The following is a 20,460-nucleotide window of genomic DNA, read 5'->3' on the forward strand; positions in this document are numbered from 1 at the left end:
CGCAGCATCCTTGAAGATGGCGTACTTCCGCCCTTGTGTTGTTGCTGCTGGAGATCCCCCATGGAGGTGTTGAAAAGACTCTGGACTGGTAGCTTTGGGCCGTGTGACAAGGGAAGCAGATCATTTCCCCCTTCTTGCTCACTGGATAAAGTCACTTTGGAACAGAGGGGCTTCCTTAAAGATATTGTACAACCAGTCCTCATGTAGTTGCTGCTGGAGATCACCCATGGAGGTGTTGTAAACTTCGTGGACTGTGGACAGTTAGCTTTAGCCTTGTGACAAGGGAAGCTGATCATTTCCCCTTTCTTGCTCACTTGTATAAAGTCTCTCTCAAACAGAGGGGCATCTTTTAAGATGTTTTACTCCCTGTCCTCATGTAGTTGCTGCTGGAGATCTCCCATGGAGGTGTTAAAAACACTCGTGGACTGGTAGCTTTGGGCCGTGTGACAAGGGAAGCTGATCATTTCCCCCTTCTTGCTCACTTGGTAAAAGTTGCTCTGGAACAGAGGGGCATCCTTGAAGATGGCTAACTCCCTGCCCTCATGTAGTTGCTGCTGGAGATCCCCTATGGAGGTGTTAAAAACACTCATGGACTGGTAGCTTTGGTCTGTGTGACAAGGGAAGCGAGATTCCCTGCTGCTCATTGTTCAGCTCCACAGGCCACTGATCGAGTCCTGAGAGAGCGAGAGCAGAGGAAGTTGCCCATCCCTCTGTGGGGCTCCGTCTTAGACTCCCAGGCTTCCCCTTTGGCCTGCATGGCCCTTTGTGACCTGTCACCAATGCCACCCCTCCCCACACTACCCCACACCCCAAGCCAACCACCACCTCACCCTCAGTCTCCAGAAGCCCATGGATCTGTCTGTAAAGGCCAGAGCGATTCCTTTCCCAATCTCATGGCAAAAAGGAGTGGTGATGGAAGAGATTCCAAAGGGAGCTTCAGTGATGTCTGTACACTGGTCAAGAAGATCACACAGTTGGGAAGCAAATCACGCAAAAGAAGAATTAAAAGTCTTGGGGAATAGTTCTGACAGCTAAATATGTGGGTTTGGCCACACACACCCCTCGGTTGGTGTCAGAGAACCACTAGTGAAGGAGGTTAACACTTTCCAAGATGCACTCTGCAAAATCATTCCCTTCACCCTCAAGCTCCCTGATTGACTTTACAAGCAGAGAAGCTCTTTGACATCAAAATGCTTCTGACTTCCTCACCTTTACCCAAAGCTGATTCTACTCTGGGGCCATTCTAGGTTGGGGTGTGGGTCCCTACCTGCAGGCTCTCTCTCAGTTCACTGCAGTATGGTCTGATCTGGAGATCATTGCTGGCCACTGGAGGGGACTCAGGAGTCCCCAGGAAGAGGAAGCCGGCCACCAGATCCACACAGTCCAGACAGACTTCTATGTCACCTTCCTGGGCTTCAGCCATTGAAGAGGCTCAGTTTTTCAGTTCTACCAGGCCTGGGAGGAACAGAGAAAGAGCAGGATGTGGCTGAACTGTGTTTCCAGCTCCAGCTCCTTGGGAGCTCATTCTACAGCCCATGTTGGAGTTCCTGATGGTGAGAGATAAATAAGCACATGACCTCCCTCAGAGCCATTGGGATTCACAGAAGTTGTGTGTCATCATTGGGTTCCCTCCACCAGGTGTCGCTCACAATATCTAACCTGCTTCACGGCTAGATGGGTGGTTTCTTTGAAAAGCATTTTCAGAAAATATATGACAAAGGCTTTTTATTGGGTGGGGCCACACCTGGTGTTGCTCAGGCGCTACTCCTGGCTCTGCACTCAGAAATCGCTCCTGGCAGGTTCGGGGGACCAGATGGGATGCCCAGAATCGAACCTGGGTCTGTCCCGGATAAGCTCTGTGCAAGGCAAAAGCCCTATCGCTGAGCCATCTCTCCAGCCTTTGTTTTGTTTTTAATTTTGCACAAAGCAGTGGATCCAGATTTTCTCTCGTCTGGTTTGAAAATAGCTTCTGCCGTCTTAACTCCATGCTTCAAATCAATCGATTTGATGTGCAGATTTCCAAGTAAATTATAACCCCAAAATCTTCAACAGAGCTCTACTGCCTCTCACTGTACCTGGCTCTGTCCTTAGCATTTCAACGCATACAAACTTGCTGTGTGCACCTCAACTCAGTTGAGGGAAATAGTTACAATAGTGTTAATGTTTAGGTTTTGTTTTGGCATTGTTTTCTGGACCACACCCAACCATGGCTTGGCTTCTGGCTCAGTGCTCAGGGGTGACTCCTGGACCAGTACTCTGGGATACTGCTGAATTAGTGCTCAGGGACTAAGCTTGGTGCTGCTCAGAGAACCATATGAGAAGCCCCATGTTCAACCCTGGACCTCTCACATTCAAAGCATGTGCTTGGCCTGTTGAGCTACTTCTCGGGCTCAATGCTCATGGATTTGATGGACACATTTTTTGCATCTTCACTGCCACTAAAGTGCACAAGACCCTTTACCATGGGGGACCCTCTCCTTCCCCCAATCCCCCCTCTTTTACTTCCTTCTCCCTCCACTTGGCATTATTATCAGCTTTTGTTATCAAAGGCCTAGGGTCTGCATTTTATTTTTGTTTTAGCGTCACCTTAGCACCACCAGGTGTGGCCCAACAACAACAAAAATGCTGATACATTTGAAAAAAGCCATTGCATGGGGCAGGAACAACAGCGTGGTTGAGTGTTTGCCTTGTACACTACTACCCAGATTTAATCCCCAGCACTCCATATGGTGTCCCAAGCATTACCAGGAATGATCCCTGAGTGCAGAGCCAGGAGTAAGCCCTGAGCACTGTAGGGTGAACCCACTAACAAAATTAAAACAAACAAACAAAAAAATCCAACTTCAGCTGCCTGCCTGTGATTCTTATAGAAGTAAGGGAAGCAGGTACCTATATATAGCTTTTTGTGGCCTGTCCTCTCACCTCTGGGTGGTGGGCACGCTGAGCTGGGCAGGATGTGCGGGTGGGGGAGAGTTCCACAGCAAGCAAGGTTGGGTAAATCCCCGGAGGCTCAGATGCCATCCAGAGAAGTGACTATGCAGCACTAAGGAGCTGGGGGATGGGCTTGCATGCAGCTAGCCCAGGTGCTCAGGACTGCAGGAGGCCTCCCAAGACACCACAGTGCCCCCATAACTTCCCTGAACTAGCACAGCTGACAGATTTGGCTTTTGGTTTGAAACATACATGATAGAGCTGGAAGGATAGTCCATGGTTGCACACAGCCAACCTGGGTTTCATCCCTCACATCCCATATGGTTCCAGGAACACCGCCAAGAGTGATTCCTGAGGGCAGAGCCAGGAATAATCTCGGACCATTACTGAGTGTGGAAACAACAACAACAATAACAAAACAACAAAGAGACATTTACAATGGGCTGGAGCAATAACAGAGCAGGTAGGGGGTTTTCCTTGCACTCAGCCAACCCAGGTTTGATCTCCAGTATCCCATATAGTCTCCTGAGCATGCCAGGAGTAACCCCTGAGCACCTCTGGGTGTGGTTCCCCCCTCAAAGAAATATAAACTAGGTGTGCCCAGGAAGCCTTCTCACCTCTCAGCCCTTTATCTGCCTTCTTTCTGGCTTTATCCTGGTCTCCTCTGCTGTGCTGCCTATCCCTGTCCCACCTGGTGTCCAGACCTCTCTCAGTGGTCAGAATGACTAAGTCTGGCTAAGTCACCTCAACATGTATATTTACTTATTTGGGGCTTTATAAGAGAAGCATGCAATCAAACATGCAGACAAACTAAAAGCTAATATACAGCAAAATACAGGGACCAGAGCTGTGGCACTTCAAAGGTAAGGCATCTGTCTTGTAAGCGCTAGCCTAGAACGAACCGTAGTTTGATCCCCCAGCATCCCATATGGTCCCCCCAAGCCAGGAGCAATTTCTGAGTGCATAGCCAGGAGTAATCTCTGAGCTTCAATGGTTGTGGCCCAAAAACAACAACAACAACAAAAAAAAAAGCTAAAATTACAGAGCAGGGACACAAGAGAACTGAGTGAGGGAGGCAGCAGACGGATACAGGAGCTGAGGAAGTAGGATGACTGGCAGCAAATAATGAAATGTGTTTATTGATTTCTGTGGCACCTGGGTCACTGTGGTGAGCAAGGCAGGCACACAACCAAGCTAGAATTTTAAATTGAGTCTCTGTAAGAATGTCACATAAATGAGGATGTTTTTCTACACTTGTCTGTTTGCTGGCATTATTCCAATGTGAATATATTTTGCTTATATAACCAAAAACACATCATATGATGAATTCGTGCAATGTATAGCTTTAAAAACAGACACAGCTCGGGCCCGGAGATAGCACAGCGGTGTTTGCCTTGCAAGCAGCCGATCCAGGACCAAAGGTGGTTGGTTCGAATCCCGGTGTCCCATATGGTCCCCCGTGCCTGCCAGGAGCTATTTCTGAGCAGACAGCCAGGAGTAACCCCTGAGCACCGCCAGGTGTGGCCCAAAAACCAAAAAAAAAAACAAAAAACAAAAAAAAAAACAGACACAGCTCTAAGGGTCCATTTGCCTGTTGTTTGCTTCCTACTGATCAATAATTTATGATAAAAAACATATCATTGGTGCCCGGAGAGATAGCACAGCGGTGTTTGCCTTGCAAGCAGCCGATCCAGGACCTAAGGTGGTTGGTTTGAATCTTGGTGTCCCATATGGTCCCCCGTGCCTGCCAGGAGCTATTTCTGAGCAGATAGCCAGGAGTAACCCCTGAGCACCGCCAGGTGTGGCCCAAAAACAAAAAAACAAACAAACAAAAACATATCGTTGGAGGGGGAGCATTGGTAGAAAGAAGAGGACACTGGTGAAGGGATGAATCATGAATAACTTTGTCATTTAAGGGTGAATAATAATTTTAAAAGATATATTTTATCAATTGGAAAGCATAAATAAATGACTAAATTTAAGTATACGTGCTTAAAGCATGAACCTTCAGTTCAGTTCTATTCGCCAGAAGTTGGATTCACACATCTCTACAACACACATATATTAATAGACACACAGCTGCTTTCATACAGAAGCAGGATTGGGGCTAGGGAGATAGTAGCAAAGGCAAGTCCACAGTACTGGGTTTGATCCTCAACAACACATGATCCCCTGAGTACTGATGGGGATGACATCAAAGCAACTAACTCACTGTGAATAGCTCCCTTGAGCACCCCAAAGAAACAAAATCTGACCAGCATAAGGTCATCTTGTGTATGTCATCTGTGTGATATGTGGGGTGACCCTTGACAGAAATAATTTCCATCCCCATTATCTTGTGGGAGCCCATGAATTTGCTCAAGGGACCATGTAATGATATATATTGATATTGCTTTTTTTTTTTTTTTTGTCTTTGGTTTACACCCGGCAGCACTCAGGGGTTACTCCTGGCTCTACACTCAGAAATTGCTCCTGGCAGGCTAGGGGGACAATATGGGATGCCGGGATTCAAACCACTATCCTTCTGCATGCAAGGCAAATGCCTTACCTCCATGCTATCTCTCCAGCCCCCGCATATTGCATTTTAACCCCTGTGTGTGCACTCTCCCTCTCTTTCTCCCCCTCTCTCCCTCCCACCCCTCTCTCAAACACAAACACAAACACACACACACACACACACAAAATCCACCTGCCTATACCAATTCTTTTGTAGGGGGTTTTGCACCACACCTGACAATGCTCAAGGCTTATTCCTGACTGTACTCAGGAATTACCCCTGGCAGAGTCCAAAGGACTATATGAGGTACCTGGAATGAAACTTGAATCAGCCCCCTGCAAGGCAATTGCCCCTCCACACTGTACTTTTTCACCACACCACCCACATCCCATATCAGTCTTTTTCTGTTTGTTTTGGGGCCAAACCCAATGGTAGTAGGAGTGGAAGTATTGGCAGGACCATATAGGATGTCAGGGATTAAACCTTCGTCAATCAGATGCAAGACAAATGCCCTCCCCCATTGTACCATTGATCTAGCCCCATCACTCTTGACCTGATACAAATAACCCTGACCATGCCTAGAAGAAAACCACAAGCAAATAAATGACTCAGATGCCTCATCCCATGAGGTCAGCTGAAGGATTTCGAAGATCCAGGCCCAGGTGCACTCTGGGATTTACAGAGGAAGCAGCCTGGTTTCTCTAAAAGTCTATTCCTGGAACAGAGCAGAGAGCTGGAATCAAAAGATGGGAGGTGGGCATTAGGAGAGGGGAGGGTCCCTTACTCATTTACCAGCTGCCCTCCATCACCATTGGGGTGATGCTCAGGCTTTTCTCACCTACTGTGGTCCATGTAAGGATGTCACTTCCAAGTCTAGGGCAGGCTTTGAACCTAAAAATAAGCACATGGAGTATTGTAGGTAGGGCACTTGCCTTGAACGTGGGTGGCCCAGATTCTATTCTTGACATCCCATTGGGTCACCCAAGCCCATCAGGAGTGGTCCCTGAGCACCTCTGAGTGTGGCCCCCCAAAACAAAAGCAAATTAAATAAAGGATACTCATGGCACTATGTGGACTGTGCCAGATGATGTAATCATAGTGTGGCCACATGGTTCTTATCTTTCTACTGCAACCTTTTCAGGATAGAATTCAATCCAACTGACAAAACACTGGTCTATTAAAAAATTATTTTTGGGGGTCCAGAGCAGTAGCACAGTGGCTAGGGTATTTGCCTTGCTTTTGACAGACCCTGGTTCGATTCCCAGCCATCCCAGATGGTCTCCTGAGTTTGCCTGGAGTGATTTTTGAGAAGGAGAGCTAGGAGTAACCAGAGTGCCACAGGGTATGGTCCAAACATCAAAAGAAAAAATTCTTTTTGTATTGTTGTCCTGGTAGGTAAAGGTATATATCAGAGCACCCTGAAGGTACCTATCAGTAAGACTTGAGGATAATCTAGGGAGCAAGGCTGAAGGAGCCAGGAAAGTATATCTTTCAAAGAAGCAAGCTCTGACCACTTGGCAGTGAAGAAGACCTGAGTCCAGATTCCCAGGTGACTGGGGACACTGCTGATCATTCCTCCAAAGGGACCAACTGTCAACTGACCCTTCCCAGAGAAACCAGGCTTCTGACTCTTTATTTGTTCTTTGGAATCATCTAGCGATCGATGTTCAGGGCTTACTCCTGGCTCTGCACTCAGGAAGCATTCCTGGTTGTTTCAGGGCATCATGTGGGGTGCCAGGGCTTGAAACCCAGGCCAGTGACTTGCAATGCAAGAGGCCAGCCCCCCTGTTCTTGGCTCCAGACCCCACTCAGCAGATTGAATGGAAACATCACAGAGAAATTCTCCAGGGTGTGAAGGTCTGTGAGTGGGTGGAAAGGAGTGGACATATTACCCTTTCCCCCAGGGACTCCAGGATCCTCCGTGAGAGACCACATGCTAGATCTCAAAACATATCTTCATTAAAAACAAGAAGCTAGAAACTGTGCCAAGTGTCTTCTTAGACCTCAATGCTTTGAAAATGAAACTTAATCAAGCTGGAAAGACAGTACAGACAATAAAGCACTTACCTTGCATGTGGCCAGTCCAGGTTCTATCCCCAATATCTTATAGGGTTTCATGAGCACAGCCAGGAGAGATCCCTGAATGCAAAGTCAGGACTGATCCCTGAGCACTACCAGGTGTGACCCCAAAACAAAGAGCAACAACAACAAATTGCAAATGAGGAAGGAAGAGAAGCAAACACTAGGAAATTAACATAAAACATAAAGCAATGGGCTGGAGAGATAGCATGGCGGTAGGGCATTTGCCTTGCATGCAGAAGAACAGTGTTCGAATCCCAGCATCCCATATGGTCCCCTGAGCCTGCCAGGAGCGATTTCTGAGCGTAGAGCCAAGAGTAACCCCTGAGCGCTGTTGGGTGTGACCCAAAAACCAAAACAAAAAGTAAAGCAAGATTACATGAACAAGATATCCATGGAGAGAAATACTAAGTTTCTTTTCAACAGTGAGATATCCTTTCATACCATATATTAAAAAGACCAAACATTTAACCATCATTGGTGGGGACGGTGAAATAGCCACAATAGAGCTCTATTGAGAGAGGCCCCCTGGATTTTCAAATGAATCCCTGATTGGCACTGGCAGGTCCAGAGGGGAACTGCCTGGTTTCAAGGGGAACCTGTCACATCTGCAGAGGATCCTGGAAGCTATCCCTGGAGCATGCCGTTCCTGATACCCCAGAGCTCCCCATATGCCTCTAGGGAGCTGAGCCAGAAATTGGAAGAATGAGGCTCCTTCCCAGGACTGGAAGGTGAAAAAAAAAAAAAAAAGTGCTTTCAAGCAACTATAGAACCAAGGCTTCATCTGCATCAGGCCTCTCAGGGTGGATTTTGAAAGGATGTGGCTGAGAACTTTGACATCACAGAAGCTCCGGTGTCGACTGAACTTGATTGAGAGATAACACTGCAGGCTGCTCGCCTTTGAACCACTCTCAGAAGACCAACCGCCTCATCAGGCTGCATTTCTGGCCCTGAACACGGCTGTGCCAAGGGGTCCCGATGCCCAGGGCGAGGCCTAGGTGAGAGTCAATCATGAACAACTTTGTCCTCCTCGAAGAGCAGCTCATCAAGAAATCCCAACAGAAAAGAAGAACATCGCCCTCCAACTTTAAAGTCCGCTTCTTCGTTTTAACCAAAAGCAGCCTGGCCTACTTTGAGGATCGTCCAGGGGTACGTAAGCACTCGGGCTTATTTTTTGGGTGGTGCTGAAAAACTCTTAACAATGCTTCTGGCTTTCAGCTCAGAGATCAGTCCTGGCAGGGCTCAAGGAAACATATGAGGTGCTGGGGATTGAATCTAGCTCAGCTGCATATAAAGAAGCACCACCCTCCCAGATGCACTATCTCTCTGGCACCCGTCATTTTTTCTTTTTTTAAGAGCACTTTCTTTCTAGACTGAAGAATTGTGGAGAAAGGCATGGGATCTGTTTTTAAGAGCCAGCTGAAAAGTACCCTAAGCTTTAGACCCAGAGGATAGAGGAGTAAAGTAAGGAGATGAGAGTTAGATCATTTCCATTTGAAAAACAATGAGAAAGGGAGTGTAATGTTTTCTGGGTTTTTTTTTTTCCGGAGGGGGGGGCATCTGGGGGTGCTCAGGGATCACTCTGTGAGATGCCAGGGATCGAACCAGGGTCAGCGGCATGCAGGGCAATTACCCTAATCCTCCTATTATATCTCTTTGGCTGAGAGTAAGTTTAAGGTTCAGTAGTTCCCCAGTTTTCACTTCCAAGCATGAATTTATAAATGTATTTTGTGGCTGGAACGTAAACTGATTTTGAAATATACGACATTTTGGCTACCAAGAGATAGCTATGAAAATGGGGGTGATTGTGTTCATTTCCTTAAGCTTCTTACATTTTTGTTTCATTTTGTTTGAGAGCTACATCTGGCTGATGCTTAGAGTTTACTACTGGCTCTGTGCTCAGGAATTACTCCTGGTGGTCTTGGGAGACCATATGGGATACCAGGGATCCAATCTGAGTGGGTCTCTGGACAGGCAAGAGCCCTCCTCACTGTACTATCACTCCAGTCCCTTCATTTACTTTCTTTTTTTTTTTTTTTTTTTTTTTTGGTTTTTGGGCCACACCCAGCATTGCTCAGGGGTTACTCCTGGCTGTCTGCTCAGAAATAGCTCCTGGCAGGCACAGGGGACCATATGGGACACCGGGATTCCAACCAACCACCTTTGGTCTTAGATCGGCTGCTTGCAAGGCAAACGCCGCTGTGCTATCTCTCCGGGCCCTTCATTTATTTCTTATTTTTCTTTCTTTGCTTGTTTGTTTTGGGTCCATACCCCATAGTGCTCAGGGCTTACTTCTGATTGTATTCAGGGATCACTCCTGGCAGGGCTCAGGGGATTATACGGGGTGCTGGAGATGAGTCCCATGCAAGGCCACTGCCCTGCCTGATGTAATATCACTCCCACCCCATTTTTTATTTTTTTTCTTTTAAAGCAAGCTCTGATGCAACATTGGTTTGTGACACTACAGGGAGTGCAGTGCACAGTGTGACACTCTGACCTCTGCGAATATGAATCATGGTCGCCACTAAAACTCAGCTTCCTTAGGTGACAGTGAAGGGAAATGTGTACTTGCTGGGCCCAACACTTACACTCAGATGACATCAGGGCTCTCAGTCTTGGTGGCATCACTGGGCCACCACCTGCAAGTAATATTCTCTGAGCATTGGTGTGTCTAGAACTTGCAAGTGGTGGCCATCTCCAGCCCTTAGGCATGGTACATGGGGGACATACCAGCAGGTCCTACTCAGGTTCCAAATCCTTAGGCCAGGGTGGGGGGTGGGGGTGAGATTCCATCATCTCCATACAAACAGAAACAACATGAATCACTCTGGCAGTGCTCTTTGTCTCACAGAGCCCTGATCCAGGTGGTCAGGGGTCAAATTCTACTTGCTTGTTGGTTGATGAGCCTAGGGCAATCTAGGCCACCTTTTGTAGAAGGCTATCACTCAACCAAAGACACCAGAAATGCCACTTAGCCTCTCCTCCCCTCTTCCATAAAGCAGATCTTGCAGAATGTTTCCTTTGGCTTGAAGGACCTCATGAGGGTGGAACCTAGAGTCTGAACTTCTCAACTTCAGCTTCAGATCTGCTCTGTTCCTCCAGGAGTCTGGGCTTTGTCATTTGTCACCAACAGAAATCACTCAACAACAGATAGCTCAGGCCACTCTCCCACTACCAAAAAGAAAAATTAATAAATGGAGGGGTGGGAGAGATAGCACAGTGAGTAAGGCATTGGCCTTGCAAGCGACTGACCAAGGTTTGGTTTCCCGCATTCCACCTGGTCCCCTGAACCCGCTAGGAGCAATTTCTGAGTGTAGATCCAGAAGTAACCCCTGACACCACCAGGTTGGTCCCAAAACACCAAAATTAATTAGTTAATAATTAATGGGGCCAGGTTGGGCATATGACTTGGACACTGTCAACCTAACTTCAATACCTCTATGGGTATAGAGGGACCCATCAAAAGCCCCATCAAAAGCAATCTAAATGCAGAGGCAGGAGTAAGCCCTGAGCACTGCTGGATGTGCCCCCCCCCCAAATGATTAAGGGCTGAAGAGATAGCACAGAGGGCTAGGCACTTGCCTTGCATGTAGAGGGTTCACTGAGCCATGCCAGGAGAAACCCATGGGCACAGAACCAGGAAGAAGTCCTAAGCATGGCCAGCTCCCAAATCCAAAATATAGTAGAGATCATTAGAAAGTCACAGAGTTAACTTTTGCTTGTGATTTTGGTAAAAACGCAGCTATCTGCTTTGATTCTCCAAAGTTGTGGATATTGTCTTCACAGGAATCATTTCTCTTCCCGACTCTATCTCACAAGAGTTATTGCATCAGTCTTAGGGTCCTTCTAACTTCCTGAGCATAGAGGGGGTGCTGCCCCTCCCTTTCCCTCAGAGGCCTTTGTTTTGCCAGAGGCTGGTCCTAGAGAGAGAGAGGCCTAGAGAGGAGGAGGAGGAGGAAGAGCAGGAAGTGGGGGGCTGCCACTTCAGTCTCCACCAGGCTCCTATGCTGGGTCCATGAGCTTCTCAAGGCTTAGATTTATCTACTCTCTTCTTTTAAAACAATGTCAATGGTTTTTGTTTTGTTTTGTTTTTCTGGGGTCTCTTAGCAGTGCTCAGGGATCACCCTGGCAAGATTTGGATGAAACAAATGTGGTGATGGGGATCAAACCAGGGTCTGCTACATATAAGGCAAGGGTCTTAACCCCAGGGTTATTTCTCCAGACCCAAGTATTGATTAAATAATACATTTACATGTTTTTCTCTAAAAAATTAATAAAACTCAACAGTTGATGTCAAATGTAATGCACATCTTTCAGTCTTGTCTATATCAAACCATTTCCTTGTCTATAAGCTACCAACAAGTGGGCTAGAGAGACAGTACAGAGGTAGGGTTTTTGCCTAACAAGCGGTCAATTTGGGTTCAATCCCCAGCATCCCATATAGTCCTCCAAGCCTGCCAGGAGTGATTCCTAAATGCAGAACCAGGAGTAACTTCTGATTACTGCTATGTGTGACCCTCAAAAAACACAATACAAACTACCAAAAAAAAATCAATTTTTGGGGCCGGGCGGTGGCGCTAAAGGTAAGGTGCCTGCCTTGCCTGCGCTAGCCTTGGACGGACCGCGGTTCGATCCCCCGGTGTCCCATATGGTCCCCCAAGCCAGGAGCAACTTCTGAGCACATAGCCAGGAGTAACCCCTGAGCATTACCGGGTGTGGCCCAAAAATCAAAAAAAAAAAAAAAATCAATTTTTAACACTTCTTCTAATGATATATATTATATATATATACTTATATGTGTCACCACAAATAAACCTTTCTTTTTTTTTTTTTTTTTTTTTTTTTGGTTTTTTGGGCCACACCCGGCAGTGCTCAGGGGTTACTCCTGGCTATCTGCTCAGAAATAGCTCCTGGCAGGCACGGGGGACCATATGGGACACCGGGATTCGAACCAACCACCTTTGGTCCTGGATCGGCTGCTTGCAAGGCAAACGCCACTGTGCTATCTCTCCGGGCCCAAACCTTTCTTTTTAATATGTGATATCAACTGTAATGTATCCTACACACTTAGCTTTTCCTGTGGTTGGCATTGACATGGAAAAGAGTGTCACTCTTGGGGCCTGAATGATAGCACAGTGTTGGGAAGGACACTGGTCTTGCAGTTAGCCAAACCACGTTTCATCCCTGACACCCTGAGCCCAACCAGGAGTGATCCCTAACAGAGCTAAGAAGAAGCCTTGAGCACTGCCTGTTACAGTCCCAAAATTAATGGCAGCGGCCAGAGAGATAATACAGTGGTAGGGATTTTGCCTTGCATGTGGCCGGCCCAGGACAACAGATGGTAGTTCGATTCCCGGCATCCCATATGGTTCCCCCTGCCTGCCAGAGCGATTTGAGAGCAGAGTCAGGAGTAACCCCTGAGAACTGCTGGGTGTGACCCCAAAACCAAACAACAACAGCAACAACAACAACAACAAAAATCAATGGCAATAACAACAAACCAGAAACAAAGGAGTTTTTTTGTTTTGTTTCTTTTGGTTTTTGGGCCACACCCAGCAGCACTCAGGGGTTACTCCTGGCTCTGTGCTCAGAAATCACTCCGGGCAAGCTTGGGGGACCATATGGGAGGCCGGGATTTGAACCATCATCCTTCTGCATGAAAGGCAAATGCCTTACTGCTCTGCTATCTGATGGTTTGATGTTAGAGCCGGGTAATCCAGTACTGCTTGGACTCAGCTGAGTTCAAGTTTCCAGAGCCTCATTTGGCAGTGTTCTGGCAATATATAGTGCCAGGGAACAAACTCAGGTCCTAGTTCAGGAGACACAAAGCACCCCTGACCCCACTTTCAAGCTGCCTCTCCCCATCCCCTCCCCACACACACAAGTTTAGAATAGTTTTTGCATTATCTTTTGATTTTGGGCCACACCTGGTGACACTCCAGGGTTACTCTTGGCTATGCACTCAGAAATTGCTCCTAGCTTGGGGGACCATAAGGGATGCTGGGGGATAGACTCTTGGTCTGTCCTAGGTTAGTGCATGCAAGGCAAACACCCTATGACTTGCGTCACCGCTCTAGCTCCAGCATTATCTTTCTTTATGGTTGCACTGTATTTCATTTTGTTTTGTTTTTGTTTTGTTTTTTTTTTTTGGGGGGGTGAAAACACCCGGCTGCACTCAGGGGTTACTCCTGGCTCTACACTCAGAAATTGCTCTTGGCACTCTACACTCAGAAATTGCTCTTGGCAGGCTCGGGGGACCATATGGGATGCCGGGATTCGAACCACCATCCTTCTGCATGCAAGGCAAATGTCCCACCTTCATGCTATCTCTCTGGCCCCTGCCCTGTATTTTGTGACATGATGTTTTAATTTATTTTTTTGTTTTATGTTTGGGTCACACCTGGTGATGCTCAGGGGTTACTCCTGCTCTGTGCTCAGAAATCGCCTCTGGCAGGCAAATGCCCTACCATTGTGCTATCTCTTCAGCCCCATGTTTTGACTTCTGAGCTGCACCAGCGATGCGCAGGGCTCACTCCTGCTCTACACTCAGGAATCACTTCTGGTGGTGCTCTGGGAACTCTATGAAATGCCAGAGATCAAAAAAGGTCAGCCAGATCAAAAACAGGTCAGCCGTCCAAGGCAAGCACTCTTCCCACTGTACTACCTCTCTGGGCCCTGTGTGAGTCTGCTGTAAGCTCAGTTTTCTCAGCTCTAAGTTGAGAACGAGGGTGAGGGTTTGGTGGATCTAGGCACAATCATGATCAATGTGTGATTCATGTAAGTATCTACAGCACCAGAAACTGTCTGGCTACTTCCACCTCTGATGTTTCTCTCTAGGACACTAGAGATTTGCACACATGTCCCCCTACCGAAAATCTGAGAGGGGTCGTGTTGGTGCAAGTACACACAGGCTGGGCACAGGGAGGTTAGCAAGGACACCCAGGACACTCAAATGTGTGGTGAGGAGATTTAAGGACCAGGCAGGCAGCTGAGACCAGGCCAAAGTAGGTACCAAAATTGTCCCTCTTCTCTCCACAGCCTGGCCCTCTTGGGACTAAGAAGAGACACAAATTTAGGGGGTAAGCTGGGCCCCAGGCAGCCTCTTCATGGCTTTGTGGCTTCAAGCGAGGGTCCACCCTGGCATTTCTCAGAAATAGCACAGTTGTTTGGCATGATTATAGACAAGCTTCCCAGAAGCCAGGCTGGGTCAACCAACTGTGCTATGCCTGGGTGGGGGAAATAGGGGTACATCTAAACCCTGCTGAGATACCCCCAAAGGGAGCCAAGGTCAGACCTCAAAGTTTGTTCTATTTTCTTTTGGGTCTTTTCCCTAGGCTCATTCTGGAGCACAGCACTTTTTAGAGAAATGAGAAGGGAAGAAGAAAGGGTGAGTCCCTAACTTTCTCCCAGAAGACTTGTAGAGTAAAAGTGAATTTTAGGGGCTAGAGAGAGAGAGCATAGGAGTAGAAGCGCTTAGCCTGAGCACAGTCAACTTGGATTTCATCTCTGGCACTATACAAGGTCCTCTGAGCACCACCAGGCATGATTTAAAAATAAAAAGTGATGGGACAGGAGCAATAACACAGTAGGTAGGGCATTTGCTTTGCATGTGGACAATCTGGGTATAATCCCCGGCATCCCATAGAGTCCCCTAAATTTGCCAGGAATGATTTCTCAGCACAGAGCTAGGATTAAACCCTGAGTGCTGCTAGGTATGGCCCAAAACCAAAAAAAAAAAAAAAAAAGTGAAAAAAAGAAATGACTCAACATTGAAACATATAATCTTTTCCTTGATTGTCTGATAGATAAGGCACAGAGTTGTTTAAAAAAAAACCTAAAGGGCCGGAGAGATAGCATGGAGGCAGGGTGTTTGCCTTGCATGCAGAAGGAGGGTGGTTCGAATTCTGGCATCCCATATGGTCCCCCATGCCTGCCAGGAGTGATTTCTGAGCGTAGAGCCAGGAATAGCCTTGAGTGCTGCTGGGTGTGACCCCCAAATAAACAAAAACAAAAGCAGAAAACAAACTAAAATCTGGAGAGATAGTATTTTCTTTCTTTTTTCTTTTCTTTTCTTTTCTTTTTTTTTTTTTTTTTTTGGTTTTTGGTTTTTGGGTTATACCCGGCAGCACTCAGGATTTACTCCTGGCTCTACACTCAGAAATCACTTCTGGCAGGCTCAGGGGACCATATGGGATGCAGGATTCGAACCACTGTCCTTCTGCATGCAAGGCAAACGCCTTACCTCCATGCTATCTCTCAGGCCCCGACAGATAGTATTTTCTATGCACATAACTGACTCAGGTTCAATCCCCTTAGTCCCATGAGAAGGGAAGGAGGGCGAGTGAGTCCCCAATCCCCACCCCCCACCCCCTGTCTACAGCAGACTGGTAAGGTAACAGTGAATTTTAGGGGTTTGAGGGAGAGTACAGGGGTGAAAGTGCTTAGCCTGCATACAGTCAACTTGCATTCCATCTCTGACACCATACAACAGGGGTCTCAAACTCATGGCCCACGGGTCGTTTGCGGCCCTCCCTACAACATTTTGTGGCCTGCAGCCGGCCTTTAAATATCACAGTATTCTCGATTATTCGCTTACTGAATAATCGCAATAAAAATCGCATTAGTAAGGAAAAAATCACATTAAACATTCGCATACCCCAAGCAGTTCCGTTTGGGGTATGCAAATGTTGTTTTTGTTTTTGTTTTTTTTTAGTTTTTTGAGCCACACCCGGCAGTGCTCAGGGGTTACTCCTGGCTGTCTGCTCAGAAATAGCTCCTGGCAGGCACGGGGGACCATATGGGACACCGGGATTCAAACCAACCACCTTCGGTCCTGGATTGGCTGCTTGCAAGGCAAACACCGCTGTGCTATCTCTCCAGGCCCCAATGCAAATGTTTAATGCGATTTTTTGCGATTTTTTTTTCTTACTAATGCGATTTTTTTTTTTTTTTTTTGGTTTTTGGGCCACACCCTGTGACGCTCAGGGGTTACTCCTGGCTATGCGCTCAGAAGTTGCTCCTGGCTTCTTGGGGGACCATATGGGACGCCGGGGGATCGAACCAAGATCCGTCCTAGGCTAGCACCAGCAAGGCAGGCACCTTACCTCCAGCGCCACCGCCCGGCCCCCACTAATGCGATTTTTTATTGTGAATATTCGGTAAGCGAAATCCCTTATGTGGCCCTGCCTCACCCCGACTTTGCTTCCTGCGGCCCCTAGGTAAATTGAGTTGAGACCCCTGCATACAAGGTCCACTGAGCACCACCAGGAGTGATCCCTGAGCACAGAGCCAAAACTGGAATAATTTACCCCTCCCCCAGTGCTTCTGGGTGTGATCCAAAAACCAAACCCCAAAATAATGAAAAGATTCAATGGGGTGGGTCAGAGAAATAGTACAATAGGGACTGCACTTGTCTTAGCAGTCGACCTGGGTTTCATCCCGTTGGGTCCTCCTACCCTGCCAGGAGTAATTCCTGAGTGTAGAGTCAGGAGTAAACCCTGAGCATTGCTGGATATGGGCCAAAATATTTTAAAATAAAGGAGAGGGGAGAAATGATGGATCTCATCCAATAGTAGAATTCTAGAAAGACCCAGAAGAATCCACACTGCCTTCTCTCCCTGTTTTCTCCTCCTCTCCGACTCCAGAAAAAGCGCATCCTGAAGGGCTCCATCGAACTCTCAAGGATCAAGTATGTGGAGATCGTGAAGACTGACCTCAGCATTCCATGCCCCTACAAGTACCCCTTCCAGGTGGGCACTGTGGGTGAGCCCTGGGATGAGCCCTGGGGGAGGCCAAGATGCTCCCTTTCAGCCAGAACGCAGGGAGGGGGGAGACCTAGTGCGTTGTTCGAGGAAACTGCTGTGTTCTTTACATAATGTATCATTCTTTCACTCATTCGTTTACATCTCACAGACAAGATCCCAGTCCTAGTAGAGCCGCCCCTTTCCCTCATATCCGCCACTTGTCATGGAAGGTTTCATCTACAAAGACAAGACAGTTAAGAACCCCAATTTCTGGGGCCGGGCAGTGGCGCTAGAGGTAAGGTGCCTGCCTTGCCTGCGCTAGCCTTGGATGGACCGAGGTTCGATCCCCCAGTGTCCCATACGGTCCCCCAAGCCAGGAGCGACTTCTGAGCGCATAGCCAGGAGTAACCCCTGAGCATCACCGGTGTGGCCCAAAAACCAAAAAAAAAAAAAAAAAAAAAAAAAAAAGAACCCCAAGTTCTTTGTTTTGTTGGAGTTTTTTGGTTGGTTGGATTTTAGTTGAGGGTCACACCTGGTGATGTTTGGGGGGCTCCGAGTAGTGCTCTGGGAACCATGAGGTGTAGGGGATCAACCCAGTATCTCACACACAACCTCTGTCCAACCTGTTGAACTCTCTCCAGTCCCTGGCTAATGGCTGTTTGTTTGTGTTTCCGTGCCACACCCAGTGATCAGAGGTTACTCCTGGCTCTGCACTCAGGAATGACTCCTGGAGATGCTGAGAGGATCAAATGAGATGTGGGTATCAGAACCCAAGTTGGCCATGAGCAAGACAAGTGCTCTTCCCACTGTCCTACCACTCCATCTTTATGGTCTTTTCAAAATTTGCCAAGGGTGTCATCCTTGGTTTCAAGTTACTTGGAAATTCTTTTTTGGTGAGAAACTTTTTTTTTAATTTTTAAATTAAAAAAATTTTTTTCATTCAAGTTACCTGGAAGTTCTTGAGATGTGGGATACAGGTAGGTGGTAGAAGAAGATGCACATTTTCATCACAGAGCTAAGATTGAGCAAAGGCCCCATACAGCTATCACCAGTCACAGATGGAGGCTAACATCAAAAAATGTGGGTTGGGCCGGAGAGATAACACATCAGTAGGGCATTTGCCTTGCACATGGCTGACCTAGGAGGGACCATGGTTCCATTCCCCACCCCCATATGCCCCCACCCAAGCCAGAAGCATTTTCTGAGTGTAGAGCCAAGAGTAACCCCTGAGTGTCACTGGGTGTGGCTCAAAATAACAAACAAAAAATGTGGGTTAAGGTGGATCAGTTGGGTACCTCCAAGTCATAGGAAACAACTGAATGAAAGAGAGTGGTTTGTGTTCCAAAGCCAGGGGGTGGAGCGGAGCAATAGTACAGCGGGGAGGGCACTTGGCCAACCTGAGTTCAATCCCTGGTAGTCTATATGATCCCTTGAGCACCAACAGTAGTGATTTTGGACACAGGGCTAGGAATAAGCCCAATTGTGGCCCAAAAGTAACAACAAAAATATTCTTTAAAATAAAACTAAAGTCTTTGTTCAGCCCACTTGGAGACCAGGTATCTCTTGCTTGTCAGACTTTGGAGTAGGAATCCATTTTTCTTGACATTTTTGCTGTTATTCCCATGGATGGGGGAAGGATAAACTATTTGGGGGAACTCCTAACTAGCCTAGGCTTGTTTTGAAATAAATGCCAGTGAGACATGTGTCGGTGAACATATTATTGTCACAGTTGCCAAGATGAAAAAAATTATTTTTAGTCCCTAAAAAAACACAAAACATATAACAAGCACTGACATTACCTTCTTCAGAAGCAGAGAGAATTTGTTCTTCAGCTCAAAGAGTTCAGGGGGGCTCATTGGGGACCCAGCAGTGAGACCTATGCCCTAGGTCATGAAGTTTTGTCCAGTATCTGCACCTAAACATCAGGAAACCTGCATCACCCAGACATCAGCCTCAAGGGTGATGTCCTGCTGCTCCACTGTGTCCCATGGCCAGTTGTCCACCCCCAGGTGGTTGCTTTGAACCAAACTGACCTCTTCCCCTTTCCCAGGTTGCGCATGACAACTACCTCCTATACGTGTTTTCTCCAGACCGTGAGAGCCGGCAACGCTGGGTCCTGGCGCTGAAAGAAGGTAGGTGTGTTCTCCAGTGGATGTGCAGCAATACTCCCTCTGGGGACCCAACCCGAGACTTGGGCGGGGGGGGGGGGTCTCTGGAACCTACAACCAGTAGAGCAGAGTGGGCCAAGGGCAGCTGCCCCGATTTTTACAGGCTCTAAGCTAAGGCTGATGTTGTATGTGCTAACAATTCTTTTTTGAAAGGGTTAACCAAATCTCCACAGGTCCTAACACCACCAATCCCCCCCCCCTTTTTTTTTTTTCAAAAGAAAAGGCATGCCAAGGGCACTTGCCTTGCATGCAGTTAACCCAGATTCGATCCTTGACATCCCATTTCCTTCCCCAAGATTGTCAGGAGTGATTCCTGAGTGCAGGGCCAGGAGCAACCCTTGAGCATTGCTGGTATGGCCCCAAAAGAAAAAATCAACCAAATAAAGATAATAATGATGAGGAGAATAAGCAGGAAAGAAAATCCAAACTTGCACACAGAGGCCTAGTTTTATCCCTGACACTTCATGGTTCCCAGAGCACTATCAGGAGTTACCCCTGAGTAAAGATCTGGAATAGCTCTGAGTACCACTAGGTATAGCCCCCCCCCCAAAATCATGATGAAGAGGAAGATGATGATGATGACGATGATGATCATAATGATATCAGTAATCCTAATAACTTTTTATGAGCGGGCACTTCCAGCAGTGCTCAGGGGTCCATGCAATGTCTGGGATCAAAGCTGGACTTTCCCTATACAAAGCCTGTAGTCAGGGGCTGGAGTGATAGTACAGCAGGGAGGAGGATACTTGCCTTGCACACAGCCACTCCAGGTTCAATCCCTCAGCATCCCATATGGTCCCCTAATCCCTTCCAGGAGTGATTTCTAAATGCAGAGCCAGAAGTAAGCTCAGAGCATTATCAGGAGTGATCTAAAAACAAGCAAAAATCTAAAAAAGCTAGCCTGAGCAATAGTATAGCGTGTAGGGCGTGTGCCTTGCACGCAGTCACCTGGGTTTGATACCTTGGGTTCTAGCCTGCCTTGACTAATTCCTGAATGTAGGGCCATGAGTGCCCCCCCCACCAAAGAGGAGGTCCTTTGGTC

General features: G+C 47.3%; 1 protein-coding gene across 1 annotated transcript in view; it reads left to right on the forward strand.

Annotated features, from left to right (window-relative positions):
• Window positions 1-8,518: 8,518 nt before the first annotated feature.
• Window positions 8,519-20,460, forward strand: part of ITK (IL2 inducible T cell kinase) — a 38,166-nt gene continuing 26,224 nt past the window's right edge. The window contains exons 1-3 of the mRNA XM_049775724.1: window positions 8,519-8,656; window positions 17,152-17,256; window positions 19,301-19,382. Of these exons, the coding sequence (XP_049631681.1) occupies window positions 8,519-8,656; window positions 17,152-17,256; window positions 19,301-19,382 (325 nt within the window). The remainder of the gene's footprint in view (window positions 8,657-17,151; window positions 17,257-19,300; window positions 19,383-20,460) is intronic.

This window comes from Suncus etruscus, chromosome 6 (genome assembly GCF_024139225.1).
Source record: "Suncus etruscus isolate mSunEtr1 chromosome 6, mSunEtr1.pri.cur, whole genome shotgun sequence".
In the NCBI taxonomy this organism is placed as follows: Eukaryota; Metazoa; Chordata; class Mammalia; order Eulipotyphla; family Soricidae; genus Suncus; species Suncus etruscus.